The sequence below is a fragment of the Girardinichthys multiradiatus genome, chromosome X (assembly GCF_021462225.1).
Source record: "Girardinichthys multiradiatus isolate DD_20200921_A chromosome X, DD_fGirMul_XY1, whole genome shotgun sequence".
Lineage (NCBI taxonomy): Eukaryota > Metazoa > Chordata > Actinopteri > Cyprinodontiformes > Goodeidae > Girardinichthys > Girardinichthys multiradiatus.
In genome coordinates, this window is record NC_061817.1 from 33,443,488 (window position 1) to 33,470,568 (window position 27,081).

The following is a 27,081-nucleotide window of genomic DNA, read 5'->3' on the forward strand; positions in this document are numbered from 1 at the left end:
CGTGCATGTGCAAGTTATGTTCTGTGGTGTTATAACTAATTTATTTCTTGGCAAACATAGCGGATGGTCGGGAATTTGCAGAGTGCAGAGATCATTTTTGCTCAAATCAGTGTATAAAGCAGTATATTTAATCTGTTTCTTAAATGAAAGTGTAGACAAATGCCTTAATAGCTGTGATGTTGTATAGATGTCACTCCTTATAAAAGTCATGCAAAATGTTAATTTTTACATCCTTTATACTATGAGAATTTTGTTTGTATAGGTTAAGAAAAAACATTGCTGATGTTGACAAAGAACCTTAATCAAATTTCATAATATATTAAGTCCCATCTTGTATTCTGTTATTTAACAGCTGGAATAGTTGCAAGCAAAACAAGCAAGCAGCTAATAACCGCGCCGCTACAAACAACCAGATGGTAACACCGGAGGGAGAGAAGCTGCACAGCGACAGCGGCATCTCAGTAGACACTCAGAGTCTGCAGGAGCAACAGCAGCAGCACGCACAGGCTGAAGCCCAGCCTCTGCCATCACGCTCACATACACAAGAGCAAATTGGTAAGCTTTCATATTTGCACCAAAACATTTTCAGCAACTTAGATGAAAGGCAAATAATAGTACTCTGAAATTGAGTTCTTACACATTGTGTGCACTGAGCTTTTATTAATAAGGTTAAAAAACAGATTTCTCTTTGCCTTGATAGCATATGCCGGAGGTTGTTTTGGCTATATTCACAAAAAATGGGCTGAAGGCACCATTCCACTTTGTAATACCTGACATTTTATTACAGAAACCTCAGGCTCACCAAAGTCACTACATTCCTTGTTTACTTTGTGATATTGAAGATGGCAAAGAAAGTCATCGTCAATTACATCAAGAAATTCCACTGTGAAGGGTTGTGGCGTTCTCAGCATGGAACAAGCATTGTCTTCTGAGTGAAAATGTGTTTCTGTGGGTGGATTAAGGTCAAACAGAATATATCAAATAAGAGCAGGACTGATTTGTGCATTTAGCTGCCAAAGGCTGATTGGTAAGCTCTGCATGATCTATTAGACATCAGGAAAGTTGAAAAAAAAAGGCAGAGAAGGATGCAGACCTCAAAGGCATAAGTTTCTCTGTAAACTTTTTCAGTCCCAACCATCAACATTTGACAGATATTTGAAACAGTTTTGGTTTTACTCTATATGTCAGGTATAATATTTAAGCACAAGTGCATATTGCCAATCTCTGATGTACATCTGTCTTCACTAGTTTATATTTGCCTCTTGGGATCTTAGAAAGTATTTTAAGGTCTGATTCGTCATCAAGCCAGACAAAATTGAAAAAGGTTTTTGTAAGATGAACTCAGCAAATGAACTCTGGCACGGAACCAACATTATGCACTTTGCTGATCTATAATAAAGCAATTTACTAAGCACTCAATTTGCTTCTATCGGTGGAGTGCTTTAAGAGGGATAAACATAGATTAAGTTTTCGGTACTGTAGTTTGTTAGCTTTCTGTCAGTTGTGCATTAAGATTATGCAACAGCGCTAAACACATACATGTAAAAGACCCTACACTTAGCTCTCAGCAAACCAAATCCTGAGGTTGTTTGTGCAAAATAACTGCAGAGTGCAGCGCTGAACATTGTTCTTCCATCACGTCATGGTTGTTTTGCTGTTGTTGATTCACATTTTGTATTTCTGATGTTAACCAAGTTACATTTCTCCTATTTTACCCCAATTTTGCTGTCTATCCACTTGTTTTGTGCTTTGTTTTGTATTATCTTTTGGTCATTTGCACTCCTCCGTGGTTATGTGTGCATTATTTGTCATATTACCTTCATCTGTGGTTGTTTAGGTCTAAACTGGCTTTTCTTGTTTAATTAGAATTATTTTGCAGCCCTTTTGTGTCTATTTGACATGACTGATCTCTGTATTTTTGGGGTGTTACTTCATTTTACGGTAGTTAGTTTAAGTTATCTTCATACCCATTGTTTAATGGGCAAAAATCATCATATTTTAGAGCCAGAAACATACAAATCTTGAAAGTTTTGAACATAAATCACAATCTGCCTTTCTAATGTTGTTAAAGAAAATATATAATTTTAAAACACACTTCACTGACACAAACAGGGCCTTTTAAGTCATGCTCGCTAAAACAGAGAAGCACTAGCATATACAGATGACGCACTTACTTTTCTAATGACATGGTCTTGAAGCCTTTCTCTCTGTCTATGGCTGTAGACAGATAACAGATTGTTTTTCTTTTTTTTTTTTACTTAATAGGTGTTTTTGTTATAAAATATGTAGAGTAGATGTGTGGTTGTTTATTGGCAAAAATTAAAACATTTGAGTACTTCAACTGTGTTATGCAGTGATGCTCCATTTTGTGTAACTTCCTCACTCTTCTGCACTTCTTTTTCACGCTTTTTAACACATTTCTCGATTTTAGTTGTGGAAAGGAATGTAGCCATTAGAGAGAGGAATCTTTTAAGATTCTTAGGTATTTGTAATCAGACACTCTGTTGGTGGTAAACAATTTTACATTTGAAACCCTTTAGAGTTGAACTGGAACATCATATAGTTTTTTAGCAATGAAAACCGGGTTGTACAATGTTCACATGTCAACTGTATGAAAAGATGGTTAGAGCAGATAAAGTACCTGATATGGCATGTATGTAACAGAATATATCACCTTTAGCATTAAAATGGAAATGGACATTGATACTCCTCCATCAAACAACAGGAGTGGCTCCAGGAATCATCCCTGGGGAACCCCCTTTGGCTACAAAAGGGGTCACCCAGAATAGGACAGAATTGGGCTGCACATTTGATGCAGACTGAATTGTAAAGATTCATGAAATAACATCTCTTTTACATGTACCTGAACTTGAAAACCTATTCTTAACCTATATGGTTGCATTAGGAACTTTAGCTATTCTGTAAACATCTTCCACAAGGTGTAGGAGTGTGTTCATAGTTAGATGAGAAAACTAGCTTTCGCTCTAATTTATCCCATAGAAGTTATTGGAACACGTGAATTCATTGATTTGGTGTTGTGACTAAATACTTTTGGCAATATAGTTTATATAGATAAAAAGCTCTTACTAGAACTCCGCTTTAAAAAATGAAAGATCCTTTTAAAAAAGCATTTTCTCCTGATATGTAGACATAAGCTAAGGAGGGTTTTTATATAAAGAAACTGATCTTGCTTTCCTTCAAATTTAAATTGTGTCAGGTGTTTGAAATTGTTACACAGAGACAATATTATAAGATAAATCGCATACCAATCCATTATACTGAACTAGGGTAAAGGATAAAGTTTGGGTTTTGTCTAAAAACCTCCTTCCTTCTTTCAAGTCAAGAAGAACAAAGCAAAACCAAAAAGGAATTTATATTGGAAGATTGGCTCAGCACTGGTTGAATCAGTGTCTCACTGGTTAACCCTGTCTCCTCGTTAACTTGTTGTCTCATTAGCAAGTGTTAGGAGATGGGATCCAGGCCTGGTCTCTTTGGCTTTACAAGTCGGATGTAAGCATTGGTGTTTAGCAGGTGATAATTGGCATTTAGCACCACTTGTCTGTGTGAAAGTGGTTTGAAAAAGAAGGAAAAGCTCAGGAAAAGCTGTAGAGGAGGCCGTAGATTCCTCCACAGCCAACTGGGTCTATTAAAACAGTAAAGAAGGGGGCGCCACAGAATTTTCACTATAAATCCATTATAATCACAGGGGGTTTCCTGTTTCCAGTGAACCATATTTTGCTGTTGGGTAAAAGAATTGGGAACAGTTCCATTCATCACAAGTCAAATAAGCTTTTATGAAAAGAAATAGAGCAGAGAAAATGTCCCTGGCTGTGACTGACAACCTTCAGAAAGGGGCATTCCCTGCATGCGTCACTGCCGAAGGGTGAGAGATCTTTCACTAAGGGTACTTGGCCTCGTTTCTGTCAGCTCGTCAAAGAGGCATCTATCTCTGCACCCTCTGTCTTCGCCCCTCACACTCTCCTTTACTCCGTCACTCTTCCCAATCATGCATAGAGATGGTGTTTAAAATTTAAACAAGAGCCTCAGCCTTGCTGTAATGCTCTATAATGCTTCCCTGTGCTACATTTGACCTCCAAAAAACCGAATAAAAGCTCACTCGAAAACAATTTGAAATATCTTGATGTAAACAATGTAGAGTAAAGATTAGTGTTAAAGCTCCAAAACTGACTGAAAATGGAACATCAGCAGGCTTCCAGACTAGAATATGAATAAAACCAACTGACCTTTACTAGGATCAAGGAAAAATCATCATGGTTCTCAAGGTAAAGCTGTGGAAATTGTTATAAAATGTCTTTACAATGAATACAAAAGGAGGAGATTTCAGATTCACAGACAGCCTCTATTAGGAGGATACAGAAGAATCTCCCTCAACACTTACGGTTAAGTTTTAGAATCTGATCTGCAAGCAGGAGCTCTATCACAGGTAATATTATACATTTACTGTATAATATTGTTGTCTCATGGCAAAATACAGTTTCAGGAATAGGTGACTCCAGTCATGAGGTGACTCATGACTGGTTTTGCATTAGGAGCAAAACTCGAGTATTTATGCTAAGATTGCCCTTCTGTAAAGAAATCAAGTGAAAAAGTTAAAATAGTCAACATAGAAACTTAAAATACCTTTGGACCCTGCGTCCACTGAATTTGCCCTAATGTAGAGGGATTTCATCATTAAAATAATGCTTGATACTGACTAGTTCCTGATTATGCAATGAGAATTTAATAGACTTTTTAGTTGATGTGAAAGAGAATCAGACATCAGACATGATAAGCACTGTGATAACATTTATGAAGGAGGAAGTAAATATCTATCCCTTAAAGAAAGAATTTATATTCATAGTTGCTTAACAAAATAGCTTTCAGTGTATTTTTAACAATTATTAAATAATAAGGCTGTTGCATTCAAAGTAACTTTGAAAGTATTTCATTAAATGATCCCCATACAACTTCATCTGAGTCCTTTTGATGCGGAGGAGTAGTGGCTGAACTCTGAGCTTAACCCAGATGACGGAGCTGCTCACCCTATCACTGAGGCTGAGCCATCCTATGAAGGAAGCTCATCTCAGCCACCTGCATCCAGCATCTGATTCTTTCAGTTATGATCCATATCTCAATGTCCTAGGTGATGGGATGGAACATAGAAAGACAAGGAAATTGAGAGCCGTACTTTTTGGCTCAGCTCTTTCTTCACACTGGGGCGGCTACCACACAGGCAATACTGACCAACATCCCAAAGGGAGCAATCCACCTTTTTTGGCGGAGAATATTCCCTCAGAAGTTGGCTGTCATCCTGGGTGCTTCACACTTAGTTGGCAACTGCAGCAAGGCACTCATGGCTTCATTTTAAGAAGAATCCTTCTTTGCCCAATGATCTCCAGAGGTTCCTGAGGAGTCCCCAGAACAGAACCAGCCTTCTTTATTAGCTTGCCGAGCTTTTTAAGTCCCTTTTTTCTGATGCTGCTACCCCAACAGATGATGGCAGAAGAGATCACACTGTGCACAACAGACTTATAGAAGATATGGAGCATCTTGCTGCAAACACCGAAGGTCCTAATATGCCTCAAGAAATACAGTCTGTTGTGTCCCTTCTTGTAGACGGCTTCACAGTTGCATCTCCATTCCAGTCTGTTGTCCAAAGTAACAGAGCTATACCAACCTGCTCCTACCTTGAGCGTCGCAATTCTAGAATACAAGGACCGGAGAGTCCTCATGGCACACCATACTGTAGCACCAACCAGAAACTGCCTTGGGGATCTTAGTCATAAGCTTTCTCCACATTAGACTGCAACACAAAAATGGTGGAAAGCATAAACCAAAGCTCAAGGACAGCTTCTTTTAATTTTGTATTCTACTCATTTCATCCTGGTTTCAGTTGTGATGTTGTGGTAATAATATTAATATGTGAAAAATAGTCTGTATTTTTTCCGGCAAAAGAAAAATTTGTGAATAGTGGTGAATATGACAAGATATTTGTATATTTATACTGCACTGATGGATGGAAACAATACACATTTTATTTATAGTTATTAATAGTTATTGCAATAGTAATAAAAGCATTATTTACATGCATAAAAGTCTAAAATGTGTATATTATTTGCACACAGTGAGGTAAAACACTTGATTAACTACTTTATACTTTAAATAAATGGCTAAAACTAATTCTAGATGCCAAAAAAACATTCACTTTTAAACCAAATATATACTAAACTTAGAGTAAACTTCTATGAACTATTTAGACATTTAGATGCAGTTTCAAATGAGGTGTACATGTTAGAAAATTAGAAAAACAAAAGAGAAAGTGCTGAATTAAAGCCCACATAGTATGCATTCCAGTTCATAGATAGTTGTGCATTGGCTAGTGTCTGAGTGTTTCTGCTCTGTCTCCAATGATGGCAGCAGGGTCCTGGTTTAAACTGTATGGAAGTAAGTGCTGGAGTTTGGCCATCACTGGTCAGAATGACTGCGGATGCAGGGAGGAAGCTAAATGGTCTGGCTTATTAATCTTAGGGCAGATATCGTGATAAAATCTGTGTTCAAAGTTTTTCTTGGATGCTTCATGGAGTGCTGACCGAGAAAGGTACCCCCCTTTCTCAAAATGTTAAAGATACACTTGGTTGTGTTGCTCTTCCCTGACACAAAGATGCATTGATAAAGAAGAGCAAACACCCACTGCACTTTGGGGTCCACTCAGAATCGTCTCTTCATTCCTGAAGCGTTTCCTTGGCTCCCCTCAATATACACCAGGTTAAGAGGTTTGTGGGAAAAGGGAGCATTTGTTTCCCATCCGCATCTAGCTAATGACTTTAGTTTAAGTGGTTCGGATGGATCCATAACACCACAGGGCCCCTTTCAGGGTGAATTGTTTATAAGAGACAGCCTTCGGGATAAAACTGTGATGGCACAAGTGACAAATTTCTTTTCCATGATGTATTTCTCTTTATTTCCTCTTTGCAGTGGTGAGGGTGGATGGAAGCCCCAAGCCTGACTCGCCTCCACCCAAAGTCTGAAGAAGATGAAGAAGAGATGGCAGGGTCCAGAAACAGAAGGAAGGGGGTGCCACGCAGAGAATGTAAAAACAGACGTTGATTCATAATTCAAGTGGCCACAGAAAAACTTACACAGACCTTCCAATATGCTTGGGGCAACTGTTTGAGACTCTTCATCCCTGCATGTTGAGTCAAACTGTCATATATCGTGCCTGGACACAACAGCTATGGCAATATCAAACACAAGAACCAGTATAATGACATGCAACATAGTTATTAGGAGCTGCCAGTTTAACGCATACTACCCTTTTAACTTTTCAGTTTTACTTTTAAGTCCGTGTTCAGCTGCCATGTAACGTTTGTATTATTTTATTTCTCTTTACTTTGAGTACAGTTTTTCCCCTCCTGTATTTGTCTGTGGCATCCCACTGACAGTCCTTCTCCATAGGATTAACTCTGTTTGACACACATTGACATCAGCAATACAAAAAGTGGCAGGGGTGCCATGAGTCATTCCCAGTTTCTCCTGAAATCTCTTCCTACTGTATCATTCAATGACCAATTTTTAAATGAAATGTTTGTTTCATTGTTTGAGAATGGCTATGAGGACTCGTCCAGGCGAGTCATGTTTTGATGAGACTTCACTTATTTAGCCTGCACAATAATTAACTCGTTTTCTTGAATAATTAGACATCTCTTCATGTGTAGACAAGCTCCCTCTCTAGCAGTGCCTCCAGGGATTGTATTTCAGCAACTTCATGTTCATAACGTTGGTATCATGTTTGTGGTACTTTCATTTCGTGGCTTCAGTTACATATCTTAATCAGCAGGCTGCCTTCACTTTTGCTCTATGAAGCCTGGATGTGCAACATGAGAGGAACATCTCTGGACTGTGGAGCTGACTCACCAAGATGAGTCGTCTGAAGAGAAACGGGGGGGAAGCCTTTAGCGAAGCCAAAAAAACAAAAAAGAATCATGACTGCTAATTAAACTGCTTAAATGAGCTTGGGACTGGAAAATAAATTCTGCAAGAGAAATCCCATCCACAAAAGCCAAAAATTGGGGCACCCCTCAGAGGAAGCCGGGACTTCCACCCTCATATGTTTACTCCTTCAGGAAGGCATACAGCCTCTGCTTTGTTGCAAAGCAACAACACATGGCTTACCTAGGAGGCAGGTAGTAATTACCTCAGGGTTTTAGCTTCATTTACTCTCTACGCGCTATGCGATTCTTGCTGAAGCCTCATTGTGACATCCTATTTTCCTCTTCTAAGTCAGAACCCACTGACATCTACTACATTTCCCAATTGAAAATAAGCACTTAGTCCAGGCTTACTTTTAGGGCTTGGTGGTATCTTTTATTATGGACAGCCTCTTAAATATGGCCCCCTTTCTGCTGCTTGCAGTAACTATAGAAGTGAGCTTAGATAACATGTAAATGACACATACTGTAGCCAAGCTTGACTGCATTTATCGCTTACAGCGGAACATAGATTCTCAGGATTTAACTTGTTATACTATGACTGAGATTAAATGGACATTTGGAAAATTGAAATAAACAACAGAGAAATAAATGCTTTGATTTGGTTGTTTAAATCCTGTTATTTTCAGAGCAATTTGTGACATACATTTGGGTACTAAACCAGATTTTTCTTCTTGCCTACTAAGCAAGTTTTGTACTGCCCTAACATATCAGGACAAATATTTTTAGCACAAACTGCCATCTTTTAATTGGGTTTGTGTGGAAATTATAAGCAGTTAATACCCTACCTGCAGTAAAACAGCTTTGTTGAGACCCTTGGTTTGAAGGAAATGAGATTATTTTCAATGAGCAATCAAACTAACAGCTAGTGATACCAAACAAATTGGATATCTGCCACCTTAAAACTTTTCAAGGCCTAAAAACTTCAGAGCAGTTAATGTAAAGGCTATTTTAAAGGCTTTTACATCTCTGTCACATTTGATTGTTATATAAACCAACATTCATGACCATTTACAATAAAGATCTTGTTGGTCCCCAATCCATTAGCCGAAATACTAATGGACGGCGAAATGGATTGTGGTAATTAAACTAAATCACAGTAACTTGCTGGTGGAAACTTAGAAGGAAAAAGGTAGTTGTTTAAACAAAGAAAATGTATTTATTTACTGTTTTGGAAAATGCTTCACTCTGACTGGCCTTTTGCCTGAATCACAACAACAGTTAATCCAGGTTTCTTAAATGTTATCATTTAAAGGCTAATAACTAATAACCTCACCACAAATGACAAACCGTCCCTTTAAACAGTTAGCCGACAGTTCTGTGAAAAAGCATTTGCCCCTTTTAGCATTTCTTCTTTTTTTTTGTAATGGTTCAGTTTCACTATACAGCCCCAGCTTGATCATTCCCAGCCCTCTAGACTCAAACAAACCCTTAAATAGAATCTGCCAGACAAAATTAATCAAATGTATTTTTTTTTGCATTTGAATCTGTTAGGGGACAAATACCTTTCCACTGCACTAGCATGTAAAGCTCACAAAAAAACATTAAGAAAATATACATGTACAAAAAGGTAAAGTCATTCTGTACTAACAGTATTCACACTTAAACTGAACAAGTTACAGTAATGTTTGCCTTGTTTACTATGCTAGTTGGGAGAGCAGGTTTTAGCTGACCTATATGTATCATAAGAATGTGCGCTTGTCTATAGATCTGATACTTTTAGGTACGAAAGATGTAAAAACATTTGTTTTATAGCATTAGAGTTGCAGAGTCCTGAATGAGTAGACTGATCACCTCATTATATCTTATATACTAGTTGTTCGGATTGACATAGATTTATCTAGAAATAACCAGACGGCTATTTTTTGAAAAAGTAATAAATCAATGTGTGGTAGTAGCATCTGCACAACTCTGATTTACAATACTTCCAAATGTGACACATTCATTTTCACCAACATTATCCAAGAGGTATCAGTCTTGTCATTTTAATCTCAGCAAAAGTGTGATTACATACAAAAATCTTCAAGAGACAAAAGATGTTTTTGCTTGTTAGCGGCGCTTCTATAGTTTAGTGATAGATAAGAAATGTCTTGCACAGGGAAGAAAACAGTGAAAATGAGTCATTACATCTTGTGTGGTGCTGCATGGATCAATAACATGTTCACAAACACACCAAGACAATTAAACTTCCTGGTCTCCTCACTTTGGATTCATGAATCATTGCAGCGTAATAAATGGAAGCAAACTGTAGCCTGCTGTAGTTTGCAGCTCTGTAGCAGATGTTGGTTTGAACACGTGACCACACACACAAAGAGGGAAGTGTATGATTCAATCCTTTATTGAGAGCCGGAGTGATTCATCCTGATCCTGATTCTGGCTGTGGCACTGACATTAAAGCAGACTTTGCTACAGTTTGTATGACTGACCAGAAAGTTGATTTAAAGGAGAAAAAAGAAATACCTCAACTCCATCTCTCCCCCGAGGTCCAATCAGCCCTCCAGCAGTGCACTCATCCTCCCTGAAGCTGACGTATTCTCTTTCCCCAACAGCTTGTGAAGTGAGACACTTTGTGAGAATGTACAGCGTGGGTATAAACAGAAAAAACATGCAAGACATGTTCAAAGGAATAGCTTTTATGTTTGCCCTGATTCTGTTGGTAAAAATTGTTTTTGTCCTTCCTTTTTTAGTTTGTTTTTACTACCAAGGGAACCACAATTTTGGAATGAGTATTTTTTCTAGGTGACGTTATTTTGTAGCACTTATTAGATATAATATGATTGCACTCAAAGAGTGTCCCACAGTTCAAGTGCCTGTGTACAGTGTCCAGTGTTTTTTGAGTTCAGATGTTTTAACTATATTCCTTGTTTTGTTGCATTCATTCTGCTTATGTTTTTTGTGCATTCTTTTATATGTTGGAACTAATGAAGGATTTTCAATTGAAGTCACAAGTATGGAGCCTTGGAGACTCAAGAAAACTGTAAAAACCTGGCACCATTATAAAGACTTACATTACAAACAGGTTGCCACTGAACACATACTGTATGTTAATATGATATAATAGGGTCATGTAGCATTTTGGAAACAAACATGTCACCAGGTACTTTCTTTTTGAAACTCTCAAAATGAATGCTACTGTACAGGTTTAATGCATATACAGTAGTTTTAATATGTACCTCCATTATACAGGCGTCTGGACATGTAATCTGCAGTATAGTGATGTCTATGGGGAGGCTCACTGTGATTCTCTGTGATTATATTACTTGATACAGACACATCAGGACCTGGTTCACCCAAAAAGCTGAATGTCCTACGTAGTTAGCTACTAATGTAAAATGCATTGTGTAAATGTGAATTTCTTAGAGTTGATACAAGATAGAAAACATGCTTTAAAATGGGAAAAACAACTGAAATGTGTGCAAGTGAACAGTAATAAAGCCACAATAAAAAAGATTTAATTGCGCCCTTTGTCTAGTTTTTATTTGTTGGTAATCTGAGATGTTTGTGTTTAAATGCACAAATAAATGTGAGGTTACTTTTTCCTAAATCTGTATTTTTTGACAATGTTGTCAGGCCAAATAGGAAGTGAAACCAAGCCCAGGCTTTCTGCTTCCATAGGTGTTAGAAGGGAAAGCAGCATCAAGGTGCTGCTAATCATATGCAACTAAATAATTGATCATCAGCAAGCTTTACCACCTCCCTTAAATTAGGATTCTGTCTGTCTTACTGGAGAGTTAAACATTTTATTGTTTAGCAATGAACAATATTGTTCAGAGAACCATTATGAGGACATTTCTAAACAATTTAAAGTACATAAATGTACAGTGAGAAAAGTTATTTGCATAAAACTTTTCAGACAGTTGCCAACCTTACTAGGAGTCAATTTCCCAGCACATTCACTCCAAGGTCAGACTGTGCGATGCTCGGAAAAATTGCAGCAAGAATGAATAAATATGGCCTGTTTGGAACAGTTTCCAGAAAAAGCCTTTTCTCCCTGTGTTCACACAGCAGGCAAATGCTGCCCAAATTCACCCATATGCTACCCATATCTGTCTTTTTCATGGCAATCTAAACAGCCCAATTCCGAGTTTTTTGCCTCCAAAAAAATCGGAATTGTGCCACTTGCAGCTATCAAACAACACAGGAAATGTTTTGTGTCACAGTGCTAATAGTTAAATAGATGAGGTAAGAGTCCATACCAGGATACTGATCAGAACCCCAACAGCAGGTGTTGCAATGTGCACACATGCTTAGCAAACTGAAGACAAAATTGCAACGTTTGTGATTTTATTATCTGTTGGAAAATGTTGCCATGCTTAAATAAGTACATCATTTATGTGTTTGTACGTTTTTGTTTGGAAGCAAACGTAATCTGAAAGTGTGACTAAGATTATACTTTAAATTGTGGCTCTTTTAAAAGGACTACAAGATTAATTCTCCATATTTGTGTATAGACTTAAATGCTTGTGAAAAGGCTTTCTAGCTCTGTCTACCTTCTTGCTTTGCCTGCCCCAAAATACCAAGAGAACATGTATCTTTGTTGGCTGTTCATGGGTTCTCTCCCTGCAATCTGCTAGTAGCAGTACTGATTCAGCTCATTACTTCTGTCTCACTGGAGTTGATGCAGAGCCGTGCAGTGCTGACACAAAGTGATGCATTATGGCTGTGAAGGAATGCACGCTTTCTAGAAATTTTGTCCAAAATTTGCCTGTGCTGCAGATTTTTACCAATTCTCAAGCCATTAAAGAAAAACAATAATCAGGCGCAGTGGTTATGTTCTAACTGGATTAATGCTCATCTAATATGTACAAAAATCATCTATCACCTGTGCTTGTCTTTAACATGAAGGGTTAGGTGTGTTGGACATCTTGGATTTGGCAGTATATGTTCTTTACATATGTGCTCGTATAGTTTTGGCACTGCAAAGAAGCAGTGAAAACCTGTTGCCAAAAACATTGTGGTCTATTGAACTCTCATAGATAACTTTTGTGAATTTGCCTCAGACTGCCACACACATCATATCACTGCATATTCATTACATGCTAACCATCAGAATAGACTGTAAGGGGTTTAATCAAAAAAAACTTGCTGCCTTGTAGATAAAGATTTATCTTGCTATTACAATTTGGCACTATGCATGTAACTTGTCCACAGACTCTTAATAGTACACATTAGAGCAGAGTTTAGATGACAAAGTGTTTATGCTGCTGAACTATGTGCAACGTGCCTCTGATCCAGTAGCTGTTCTTGCATGAATACCACCCTGGGCCAGACACTTTTTTCTGCAATAAAACACTTTTTATTTTTCATAAACACTTAATTTGTTTGATGTTAGGTTCTTTACAGCTCTGCTCAAAGATACATTTAATGTTGACTAGGTCCACAAAGCATTGCTTCATGGGTTTTGGATCCAGTTTGCAATAAATAATTTCAATGTTTCTTTATTTTTCTTTTCTTTGGTGATCTGAGAAAGATGACCAAAAACCACAACCAGCAAAACTATAAATACTGTTGCTAGATTTAATTTCATACCTGACTGCCTCAAGAAGGTACTTTTCAGTAGGATATTTGTTTCTATTTTCTGTTGCAATGTTTTCTGTTTCACTATGGAATCATTTCCATTCATCCATACCCATTTCATCATCCTCATGGCCATGGTGGCAGGTGCCTATCTTCAGCGGTCAGCGTGAGGGAGGTAGTGTGCCTTCTGTGTCATAATGTTACGCAATGTCTCTTACTAGGTGGGAAGTGGTTATCCGCCAGGAGGAGAGGCACACGGACTGGAGCAAATAATGATGACAACGAAGACGGTAAGTCCAAAGTTCACTTAGATCCAGAGACTCTTGTACTTGGCGGGTAGGCGGTGTGTTAGCGGTTTGGTGGAGGGTGGACAGGTGGGGATGAGCGAGCACAACGAAGTTTGAGGTACAGGAGCAGCCAGCCAGAATGAGTTCCAGGTTATGGTCAAGACTTGTACAGGTCCTTCTCAAAATATTAGCATATTGTGATAAAGTTCATTATTTTCCATAATGTCATGATGAAAATTTAACATTCATATATTTTAGATTAATTGCACACTAACTGAAATATTTCAGGTCTTTATTGTCTTAATACGGATGATTTTGGCATACAGCTCATGAAAACCCAAAATTCCTATCCCACAAAATTAGCATATCATTAAAAGGGTCTCTAAACGAGCTATGAACCTAATCTTCTGAATCAACGAGTTAACTCTAAACACCTGCAAAAGATTCCTGAGGCCTTTAAAACTCCCAGCCTGGTTCATCACTCAAAACCCCAATCATGGGTAAGACTGCCGACCTGTCTGCTGTCCAGAAGGCCACTATTGACACCCTCAAGCAAGAGGGTAAGACACAGAAAGAAATTTCTGAACGAATAGGCTGTTCCCAGAGTGCTGTATCAAGGCACCTCAGTGGGAAGTCTGTGGGAAGGAAAAAGGGTGGCAGAAAACGCTGCACAATGAGAAGAGGTGACCGGACCCTGAGGAAGATTGTGGAGAAGGGCCGATTCCAGACCTTGGGGGACCTGCGGAAGCAGTGGACTGAGTCTGGAGTAGAAACATCCAGAGCCACCGTGCACAGGCGTGTGCAGGAAATGGGCTACAGGTGCCGCATTCCCCAGGTCAAGCCACTTTTGAACCAGAAACAGCAGCAGAAGCGCCTGACTTGGGCTACAGAGAAGCAGCACTGGACTGTTTCTCAGTGGTCCAAAGTACTTTTTTCGGATGAAAGCAAATTCTGCATGTCATTCGGAAATCAAGGTGCCAGAATCTGGAGGAAGACTGGGGAGAAGGAAATGCCAAAATGCCAGGAGTCCAGTGTCAAGTACCCACAGTCAGTGATGGTCTGGGGTGCCGTGTCAGCTGCTGGTGTTGGTCCACTGTGTTTTATCAAGGGCAGGGTCAATGCAGCTAGCTATCAGGAGATTTTGGAGCACTTCATGCTTCCATCTGCTGAAAAGCTTTATGGAGATGAAGATTTCATTTTTCAGCACGACCTGGCACCTGCTCACAGTGCCAAAACCACTGGTAAATGGTTTACTGATCATGGTATCACTGTGCTCAATTGGCCTGCCAACTCTCCTGACCTGAACCCCATAGAGAATCTGTGGGATATTGTGAAGAGAACGTTGAGAGACTCAAGACCCAACACTCTGGATGAGCTAAAGGCCGCTATCGAAGCATCCTGGGCCTCCATAAGACCTCAGCAGTGCCACAGGCTGATTGCCTCCATGCCACGCCGCATTGAAGCAGTCATTTCTGCAAAAGGATTCCCGACCAAGTATTGAGTGCATAACTGTACATGATTATTTGAAGGTTGACGTTTTTTGTATTAAAAACACTTTTCTTTTATTGTTCGGATTAAATATGCTAATTTTGTGAGATAGGAATTTTGGGTTTTCATGAGCTGTATGCCAAAATCATCCGTATTAAGACAATAAAAGACCTGAAATATTTCAGTTAGTGTGCAATGAATCTAAAATATATGAATGTTAAATTTTCATCATGACATTATGGAAAATAATTAACTTTATCACAATATGCTAATATTTTGAGAAGGACCTGTAGATCCGTAGGTGCATATATCCTTAGGAGACCTCAGGAACGAAGGTAGCTTAAAGGTTAGGCCACCGGGGCCAGCCTGGGTATCCTCCAGGTAGTCACCGGTGAGTTCACTAGAAAAAGCAAAGAGTGGTTAAACCTGGTCGAAGACAAAGTGTACTTAGCTCGGAGCGTAGGTTGGCTGAGTAGCTACCACTGAGGTTAATACTCGAGCGACGAGATGCAGGCTGCCTCCTGCTTAAGTACTCCAGGCTCAATCACCTGGAATGGGTAACACCTGTCTCACCACAGTTGCAACACATCAGCGCCTACTAGGAAATGAAAACACAAACAATACACACACCAAAACTCCAGCCCCGACATTCTGGACCTCACTGGGCAACAGAAGCACACAGGACAACCACACTTGCAAGAACATTTAGAGAGGCCGGTTACAACATACAGTGCTTCTTTTAGCCTTCTTGATGCTATCAGATTATATTTAGGTTATTTTTTATTCACCTGCTGCAAAAATGAGATCTTGGTGTGGCATGTGAAATTGTTCCTACAGGGTAACTATTCGACTACACTTGTGTTTACAGCTGATGACCTAGGGCGTCACCCAGAAAAGGTCTTAACCAAAGGGTATATACAGAATATGTGAACTAATTAAATGTTTGAAGAAAATTAAATAGACTAATGCAATGAACCGAAATAATGCTGTGTATCTAAGAAAATAATGTAGAAAAATATTTACAGGATGCAACACGAAGCTAAGCTACACTAAGAGACTGGTGGTGGCGTCATCTCTGTCTTGTATACTTAACAGTGGCATTAATGTTGTTCAAGGTTTTAAAGCCTCAGCCTGTATTTCTTAACATTCTTAAGATATATTTAACAACTGTATTTTAAATCTATCAACACAATCAGTTTATGCTGTACAGAATCTAGACTGCAGTGTTATTGAAAACCACCAAAAATTTAATCATTGCAAAAGTTAAACCCACACCTCAAAATTTTAAGTAACTGTTCAAAAGCTTCCAAAGTCTGATCCTGGACTTAGGAAGCTTCTTCTCCTTTGCACAAAAACATCCAAAATGCATTGTTAAAAAAAAAAAAGTCAAGCAAATAAAAATCAAACTCTGAAACCAGAAAGAATGAAGTGATGGTGCCGCAGCCAAACCACAGTTAAAAGCAGTACCATATGTGACTGTGTAACAAACCAGGACTGTGGTCCTTTACAATTTTATCACCACTTAAACTTCCCGGGTCCAGGAGGCTCCCTCTCTGTGTCTCATTTATCTTCATCGATAACTTTTTCCACAGACATTAATTGACATGATTCAAAGACCAAGAACAGCTGTTCCTGTAGCAGTACTTCTTCAGATTGTGGGAAAAACAGCACATTTATCTTGGTCCAGGACATTTTAACCCCTTTCAGATTGATTTACATATGAGGTCCTGGATGCAACCAACAAACAAAAATTTTAATTTAATCAGGTGGAAGAGACAAAAATCAAAATATGTTTCTGTTACAATAAAAGATTTTGAAGTGGCAGATGAAAGCAATGAAAGGTTAAAAGGAGCATGCCTTTGAGTTAGCAACAATCAGAAAGCATGCTTTGGGCAAGCAAATATGCTCAAAAAAGGGACACTTTGAAAACACATCAGATTTTAATTGGAAAAAATCCTGCAAGATATCCATACTGATATGGAATGAGAAATGTGCTAGAAGCAAAATGATGCCACATCATTTAAAGAAAATTAAAATTATCAACCCACAGAGGGCCCAAGTCCAAAGTCTAATCTGTGAAAAGAACAGGGAACTGGTGCTGAACCTACCAATTCTGGGGTTTTCTGACAAATGGTAGTTGAGTTCAGCGGCAGTGAGCACAGGACCTACTGGAGTACGTTGGGCCCTACATGCATGAAGTCAGTTTCTAATGATTTGGTCAGAGACATTCAAGACAGTGGCCTGCTGGAGATCACTTTGTACTGTTTTTTCAGTACCCATCCTGTTCCTCCTTGTACAAATGAGCAGATACCGGTCCTGCTGACGGGTTAAGGACCTTCGCCAGCCCTCTCCAGCTCTTCCAGAGTAACTGCCTGTTTCTTGGAATCTCCACCATGAGATTCCAGTCTGAGTGCTGTATCTCCCAGCACTAAGACTGTGCTGGGAGACACAGCAAACCTTCGGGCAATGGCACATATTGATGAGAAATCCTGGTGGAGTTAGACTGTCTGTGTCAAAAAATGAGGAGGGAAAAGACGTCTGTGGTCTCCTCTTGCAAAACCATTCCTGTTTTTGGGGTCGTCTCACTGTTGCCCCTTGAGTGTAGCTGTTGTTCATTTCATTAACACCAAAACAGCTGACAATGATTAACAACCCCCTCTACTACTTAACTGACCAGATCAATACTCTATAAATTTAACTTAAATTTAACAGGAAACAACTGGATTTGTAATATTGTTTAATAAAACACTGTAAGTTGACATTTTGCGACTTTTTTTCTTCCTATGAAATATAATTTTAATTGGCAAGAACATTTTAAAAGGCAGAACCTATTTGAAAAATGTCACTCTTAAAACATTAAGAGTTAGTTGTTGCATAAGTAACTGAATGAACTGAATAAGCCGGAATGCTGAAACAATAAAACACGTGCACAAAATATTTTGGACAGCAAACTCAGTTAGGCAACCTTCATCTGTAACCAATGTGGACTGACATTGAGAAGTGGGGTATTTTTAGGCAGGATGGAGGCAATGTGTGAGCATGTTTAACCAGGCAATTTACTGTTCATTTTATTTTGAAAAACCCGACAGATAAACATACAAGACGTCGGGATAAATATACAACATGCAACACAAAAACCTGCAGTCAAAACAAGAAAAGGAGCTGTTTCTGCAGATATCTGTTTGATGTTATAAGTATTTTCCCTCAAGTTGCTACAAGATGAGGAATCTACGTGTGAGAGCTGGCAGCAGGCCATAAATACCAGCTCTGCACCATGTTTTGGGTGCATGAGGAAACCATTCAGCACAGCAGCAGTTAACACATAAGCATATAAACCAATACTGCTAGGTCTTATGTATGTGTCTGTATTCATATGAGGGGGATTTTATGAATAAAGACAGCAGAATTAATGAATAGCAAGACAGAGCTTGAGATGGAAAACGATAAGAAATTGACATATGAAAGAAAGCAACCAGCTGTGCGAGTCCCATTCTCCAACACCTCATTCTGGCGAAGAATTGGGTAAGACACACCCTACAGCAAACCCTTATCAGTCAAACATATTGCAATTTATCACTCTGCACTTGTTGCTGAGGGACGTCTAATGTGTTTCATCTGGAGAGAAAAAAAGTAAATATAGAAAAAACACTTTGTTGTCTTTGCCTAGAAATCTGACTCTCAGCTGAGCAGAAACACATTTATCTTTTTAATGTTCTGTAAGAACCCACAAGTCAAGTACACATTTAGGCAGAATGTCTGCTTGTAATTTCTCAATAGAAAAGATAAGCAAGCTAGCTATCATGTTTTTTTACAATTAATTACAGTGGATAAAGATAATCAATAAGTTCTTATGAATGTTTTGCTTTCACAGTGTTAACTCTATTTTGTAAATCATAGAAAAGAGCCATGCAGGAACTAAATGCCTAAATGTGGTTTGCTTATTTCCTCCCCTACATCAAAGGAGTGTGGACATTTCAGCGGACTAACGGACCATCATTGTGTGACTCGTGAGATTTAGTTTACCCATATCCATAGGTTCCCTGTCACTTTATATCAAGATAAGTATGCATCATAGATTTTCTTTCTTTTCCAAATAAAATGGGAGGTAGAAGTAAAAATAAAACCAGCTCCACACTGCATGCAGGTTCAGCTTTACTTCTATTATAATTCAGTTTGCCAGATGAGAAGAGATATTTAGTTAAGAAGTAAACAAGGCAGATATTAGGTTATTTCTGTGACACAAACAAAAATAAATGAATCACAGAAGAAATGCCTCTGGCGACAAACGAAAAGTCAATAATTCAGCAAGAAAGGTTGCTCACAATCGTTATTACTAGCTTGTGAAGGAAAACAATGGGGTGACACCTCAAAGGATGGTAAACGCATACTTGTCATTGCTTAGACAGCATGGAATAATTAAAACCAGAAAATACAGCATGTGTTAAGTCACAACATATTTCATGTGACATATAGAAATATAACCCACATTAAAATATTTACCATCCCCAGGAATATCTGCTGTCAAAACCGGTGTTTGTTCTCACAGTATCTTGATGTTAACAGGAAAGTGAAGGCTCAATTTATCTCCACAAGTGGATAAAAGGTTTGAGCATAAGCTGCAAAGTTCACATCAGAGAATTTATCAAGTAAAAGTATTTATATTCCTTGAACGTCTCTCATTTTGTCCCTTACAAACAACAAATTACAATGTATTTTATTAGGATTTTATTCATTAGAATAGACCAACAAAAATGATTGTTTCCTGTCAAAATCACTGATAAATAAATAAACTCAAGTCTGTTAGAATCCAACTCTTCAACCAGAACAAAAGAAAAATCATAATTTATTACCTTTATTTCCCAATTTATAGTAATGTGTTCTGTTATTTACATTACTGTGCTTATTCATCAGTTGGAGTGACATAATTTAATCTGGAAATCTAGCTGTGTGACCAGTTAAAACATTTCCAAGGCAGTGCCTTAAGTCTTACTCTAAAACACAGATCTCTCATTCCTTCAATAAGGAAACCTCTTGTCTTTTAAAGTTTTTGATGTCATTTAGAAACAAATGAACAGGACAAAGAGATCTATTGTCACTTACATTAATTTGCTTCCCATAAAATATTGATGATCTTTTTGCAACACTAACAGCATTTCAGAGCTTGCTTTCTATGTTCCTCTTAACAAAACAGACTAATGCTTTTGAGATCAGTGAATGTAACAATCTGGCTTTGCTCATTAGGCACCAAATCCTCATATTTATTGGACTGTTGGTTTCTGCAATAATACTGAGGGATCAGTTTTGTTTTGTCCAGATGATTTTAGCTCTATGCCACCTGAATACCGAATATCCAGTGGATAAATGAAAAAATTAATGGAATCCTCTGAGGGTTGCTGTGTGGACACATAAGCAACAGAATAATTTACGATTGCTTAAAGACCAGAACTAGATTTTAAGAAAAGAGGAAGAGAGGATGTTTTTGGAGATGGAAAGGTTTTCTCTGTGGGTTGCTATGTCTGCACAGTTTCTCTGTGTGACAGGCAGAAGAGAGCTGGCTCTGCCTCACAGCACAGCTCAGAGTTGTGAAGATTCCTGGAAATCAGTTTTGAGATAAAGCATTAGGTTCGTTAACTGTTGAGGCAGAAGCTATTACAATGAGACAATAAATCTTAGCGCTGTCTCATGATGGAAAGATTTCCTAATTTCTCTTTGTTTTTTTTGCAAATAAACCTTTTTTGTAGAGTTGCAATTTTCAGCAACAGATGCTTTTAACAATATTTTTGAAACTGAAAAGCCAAAGTATAAAGTAATTACTTTCTAATTTTTGCCTTTCTACAAAACCATACATCCATCCATTGTATAGACCAGCTTCCCCTTGTAGCGTCACGGTGGGTCAGGCGTCTATTTCCAGTGTTCATTATGTGAGAAGCGAGGTACACCCTGTACAGGTCACCAGTTCATAACAGGGCAACATCGAGACACACAGGACAAACAATCATGCATGTACACACTCGTGCTGCAGGGCAATTTAGAGAGACCAGTTAACCAAGCAATCATCTTTTTGGACTATGGGAGGAAGCTGTCATGATGAGGTTTAGGATCGGACCAAAGTGCAGACAAGAGCTCGGCAGGATCATCTTTGTAATTCATAAGTTTATTTATAAGGTCAAAAAACGTAGCAAAAACACTGCAGGAACGAACCAGAGTCCAGATACAAAAGCTAAGAAAAATCACTGCAGGTTTCCCAAGGCAAGGCGTAGCAAACGTTTCCAAGGCAAGGTAATGCAAAAACAAAGCATAAACATAGACGAGAACGAGGTGTGACGAACACAAGGAACCAGCAACGAACAAAGACACCAAACCAACTAATATACTGTGAGATAACAAAGGCAGGTAATCAACACAACAGGGAACAGGTGCGACAAGGAGGCAGGAAAGCAGAAGGAACAGGTGAAACAAATATAAAGGCTGAGGAATAAAGAACTAGAATAACTATGAACTAAAGTAAACAGAGAAACTAGAGGGAAACATAGAAACAATAACAACAACGTAAGAATAAACAAAGAGCCCATAAGAAGAACCTAATTTACAAAATAGACAAACCAAACGTAAACAATAACTAAAGCTGGACTAAGAATAAATACCTAACCATAAATAAAAACATAGCAACTAAATAAGAATCCAAGGATGAATAATAATAATAATGATAATAATAATAATAATAATAATAATAACACTACAAAAAATAATAAGAAAGCAACAACAAAAGGAACTAAGAGTTAGAGGAATACAATACACACTAGGAGATGGTAGAGGGAGGAAAAGGAAACAATAAACATGAAGCCCAAAACCAAACTAGAAACAACTAAACAAAAGTAAAAACACAAAACCACAAACTGAGTCCAAAAATGTCATGTTCTGACATAACCCCCCCCTGAAGGTTGGATTCCAGACGACCTCTGGAGACTAATACAAAAGTTCAAAGCAAAACAACCCGACCAGGGCGGGCGGAGGGAGGCCTTGGGAGGAGGGCAAGAGTCCAAAACAAAAGTAACTCCCAAAAAAATCCAAAAACAACAAAACCATAATTTTCAGGAACGAGAACAAAAAAAAAAAAATCCAGGGGGCCTGCGATGACGAAGCAAGCGACGAGGCCGATGATCCGGAGGTCTTCGGCGACGAAGGCAGCGAAGAGGCCGATGATCCGGAGGTCTGCGGCGACGAAGCCAGCGAAGAGGCCGATGATCCGGAGGTCTGCGGCGTAGAAGCAGGCGCCTCGGAGGTCTGCGGTGACGAAGCCAGCGAAGAGGCCGATGATCCGGAGGTCTGCGACGTAGAAGCAGGCGCCTCGGAGGTCTGCGGTGACGAAGCCAGCGAAGAGGCCGATGGTCCGGAGGCCTGCAGCGTAGAAGGTGGCGCCTTGGAGGTCTGCGGCATAGAAGAAGGCGCCTCGGAGGTCTGCGGCGTAGAAGAAGGCGCCTCGGAGGTCTGCGGTGTAGAAGCAGACGCCTTGGAAGTCTGCGACAAGGATGCAGGTGCTAAGGAGGCCCTCGGCCAGGCGATCGGCTGAGCAGAGCAGAGAACTCTCGGAGCAGGTGGTCAGGAGGTCGCCCACGAAGCCAGAGGAACCCACGAAGCGAGATCTTTGGAGGTCTGCGGCGAGGATGGAGGCACCTCGGAAGTCTGCGGCGAGGATGCAGGCTGCCTGGAGGCCAGCAGCGGAGATGCCAGGCAAACCCACGAAGCTAGGAATCAGGCGGTCTGCCACGTGGCCATTGGAACCCACAAAGCATAGTCAGGAGGTCTGCAACGTGGCAAGAACCGCAGCGGAGACTTGGACCCAGGCAGGAACCTTGGAGACTTGAGCCTGGTGTCCGGTTCGGATCCAGGCAGAAACCCAGGCGTAAGGTCAAAAGTAAAGTCAGGCGCAGAATCAGGTGCCGCATAGCAGGCTGTGGGTCAGGTGCCTTAGGCAAAGTGTCAATCGTGCCTGGCACGTAGTCAGTCGGCTCATGGCCACAGTTAGTCAGGCCAGGAGCAGAGTTCATCTGGCCACAGTCAGTCGAAAAGTCAGTCGTCACATAGCCAGGTTGTGGTGTGTCTGGTGCCACAAAGTCAGGCTGTGGTGTGTCTGGCGCCACAAAGTCAGGCTGAGTGTCAGGTAGAGTGTCAAGCTGGCATCTGGCATCACAGGCAAAAAGTCAGTTATGGTGCAAGTCAAAGTGTCAAAACCTGAATCTGGCTGTAGTGTGTCAGTCGTAGTGCCTGTCAGCTCGGGAGCACAATCTGCCTGGCCACAGTCTGTCTGGCCAGGAGCACAGTAGGTCAGCTCGGGAGCACAAACAGCAGGCTCAGGAACTTGGGTCTGAGGCGGTCCGTCCCCGGACCCCTCAGGGAACTCAGGAACCTTGGTCTGAAACAACTAAACAAAAGTAAAAACACAAAATCACAAGCTGGAGTACCCCGTGAGAACCAATGCATGCATAGGGAGAACATGCAACCTCCATGCAGAAATTTGAACCCAGGAGCTTCTTGCTGCAAGGCAACAGTGCTACCAACTGGGCTACTGTGCAGCCCTCTACAAAACCACATTTTTTAATAATTTAGAGGAAGTAAAAAGCCTAATTAAATAATGTGTTGAAGCAGTGGCTGAGCATCCTATTCCCTATTCTTTAATCTGACTGTTTCTTTTGTCATTATCTTGGTCACATCTAACCTTCTTCCTTTGTATCTTTCTTCTTCCTCCATCTGTATCGCTCATTTATTTAGCCCTCCTCCTCTTCCCAGCCCTCATTCGGCCATAATTATATATCTTTGTGTTGTAAATATCTCAGTGAAAAGGCTTTAGGATGGCAGTGCCAGTCGTCATGACAGAAATACTGCATCTCAACTCCTGTTGGATAGTGCGTCATTAAATTTTGAACAGTTGAGGTCCTCAGAAAATGAACCCTGTTGACTTGCGCTGTCATAAGGCTGACATTTGAGGCTTTGTAGAAAGCGTCTCAACAGCTATTGAATGGATCATCATGACATTTAGTGCGCACACTTGTCACATAATTATTTACAGTCCAGTTTGACCCTTAAAGCCTTAGGTATGTTTTTACTTTTCTTAGTAAATTCTTACAAATGTCCCAGGTAGCTAATGTAGCTGCTGTCTTACTTTGGTAACTTTTACACTACAAATTTAAATAATTAATGCTTCATAAAGACTTTCTCAGTATTTCTCAGCAGACATTGCTTCCAAAAGATGTTATTTGTTGGAGTTACACACTGAGACAATTGTTTTTTAAAGTCCTACAACTTGCATGTGTGTTGCTTGTGGGAAGAGACCAATGCAGAGATGTAAACAACATAAAGCATGGTGACCATAATGTGGTCAGTAGAAATCCTGTTGCCTACTTCATTTTACATCCCATAAAGCCAAACAGACCAGACATATAGGGCAAATTAAACTATTGAAAAATATTCCTTAAACATATCATCAGGATATGCAGTTGGTGATACAAATTGCAAGATAGAAATGAATAAATTGACATTAACAACTGTAAAGGTACAATGTTCAAATTATTAAAGCATAAAAGGTGAAATATTAAGCACAATAACGAAATGTATAACTGGTACAAAGCAAAATAATTCTGCTGACTGAATAAGTTCCTCAAGCGAATTAAAGCACAACAGAACTGTACCAACAAATCTTCTTGTGGTTTGCAATAAGTAATAATTCATGATTTTATAATGGAAGCTGCTTGTTTCCATTTTCTTTTCTACAACAACAGGGAAAAAGAAACCATCTCAGACCACAACATAGCAGCTTAATTCGTAAGGATCTGTAACAGCTGAGAAAAATCTTAAACCCAATGTCATCAAAATGATTTCCAGTAGTAAAACTATCAAGACACCTGGAGAGTGAATTGCTTTACAGATGAGCTAAAGTCTGGTTGATATTACAGAGAAAAGGAGTTAATTGTTGATATCAAAATCAGAATCAGAATCAGCTTTATTGCCAAGTTTGTACATACAAACAAGGAATTTGACTCCGGTACACTTTGCTCTTTGGTTTGTTTTTGCATTACAGAATATACATATTTACAATGTACAATATACACATATATAAATAAAAAGGTGCATTTGCAACATTTGTCTGCTGTTGTTTTGTACTCTCTTAATGTTCAACAGAGAAACAGCCTGGGGGAAGAAACTGTCTTTGTGGCGGCTGGTTTTAGTGAACAGTGTTCTGTAGCGGCAGCCTGAAGGTAAAACTCTGAGCATTTTATGTGCAGGGTGTGTGGGGTCTGCAGAGATTTTAGCAGCTCTTTTCCTGACCCTAGACCTGTTTAAGTCCTGGATAGAGGGAAGGTCAGCCCTGATTATTCTCTCTGCAGTCCTGATTATTTGTTGCAGTCTGGACCTGTCCTGTTTTGTGGATGAGCCAAACCACACTGAGATGGATGAAGACAGGGCAGATTGAATGATGGCAGTGTAGAAGATGACCAGCAGCTCCTGTGGAAGGTTGAACTTCTTGAGTTGCCTCAGGAAGTACAGTCTCTGATAGGCCTTCCTTCGAACAGTGTCTATGTGTGAAGACCATCTCAGGTCCTCACAGATGGTGATTCCTAAGAACCTGAAGTGGTCCACAGCCAATACAGTGTTGTTGAGGATGGTGAGGGGGTGTATGGGGGTGGTGTTCTCCGAAAGCCCACCACCATTTCCACAGTCTTGAGTGGGTTCAGTTCAAGGTAGTTCTGACCGCACCAGTGTACCAGCCGATCCACCTGCTGTCTGTATGCAGACTCATCACCGTCCTGGATCAGTCCAATGACAGTGGTGTCATCTGCAAACTTAAGGAGTTTCACGGACGAGTCCGATGAGGTGCAGTCATTTGTGTACAGAGAGAAGAGGAGGGGGGATAGAACACACCCCTGGGGGGCACCAGTACTTATTGATCTGCTGCGGGAGAAGATGCTCCCCAGTCTCACCTGCTGCTGTCGGTCCGTCAGGAAGCTGTTGATCCACTGACAGGTGGAGGCTGGGACGTTGAGCTGGGTGAGCTTCTGGTGGAGGATGTCTGGTATGATAGTGTTGAACGCCGAGCTGAAGTTCTACAAACAGGATCCTGGCGTGCGTCCTATAGGCAGTCAGGTTTCTCAGACCAGTCCATACAGCTGAAGTGTCACCAGTAGAAAGGTTGTTCTTAAGCTTCTCACTGTAGCTTCTCTTGGCTGCTTTGATCTCCTTTGTTAGTCTGTTCCTGGCCTGCCTGTACCGCGCCCAATCTCCACTGGTGTTAGCTTCTTCCTTTTCCCTGCGCAGATTCCTGAGGTGTGGAGTAAACCGTGGCTTATTGTTCCCAAAGGTGCAGAAGGTCTTGGTCTGCACATAGCTCCACGCTGCGATCCGCTCTGAACAGATGGAAGTCCGGCAACAGCAGTGCGCGGTCCGGGATGTCTTCACTCAGCCATGTCTCAGTGAAGCAGAGAACCGCTGCGGAGGTCCGTGTTTTTACTGGTGAGAAGAAGCAGCTCGTCCATCTTGTTGCTTAGAGAGCGGACATTTGCCAGGTGGATTGAAGGCAGTGGTGTGCGAAGTCCTCTTTTGCGGAGCTTTACTAGCGCGCCAGCACGTTTCCCCTCCGACGCTTTTGGCGCAGTGTCCCATATAGAGCCGCAGCTCCGCTTGCCAGGAGCTCAGTGAACCTCGGATCAATGAAAGATGGCGAAAAAATCCCAAGAGAGGACTTTCTGGTGTTGAGATGTTCCTCTCTACTGAATGAGACCACAGAATTGTGGTCCAAGACCACAGTA

At 40.1% G+C, this 27,081-nt stretch overlaps 1 protein-coding gene across 1 annotated transcript in view; it reads left to right on the plus strand.

The window, feature by feature from the left end:
- The window catches only part of LOC124863115 (tumor necrosis factor receptor superfamily member 16-like), a 33,857-nt gene extending 25,611 nt beyond the window's left edge, over window positions 1–8,246 (plus strand). The window contains exons 5-6 of the mRNA XM_047357364.1: window positions 353–555; window positions 6,976–8,246. Of these exons, the coding sequence (XP_047213320.1) occupies window positions 353–555; window positions 6,976–7,028 (256 nt within the window). The 3' untranslated portion in view covers window positions 7,029–8,246. The remainder of the gene's footprint in view (window positions 1–352; window positions 556–6,975) is intronic.
- Window positions 8,247–27,081: the final 18,835 nt, after the last annotated feature.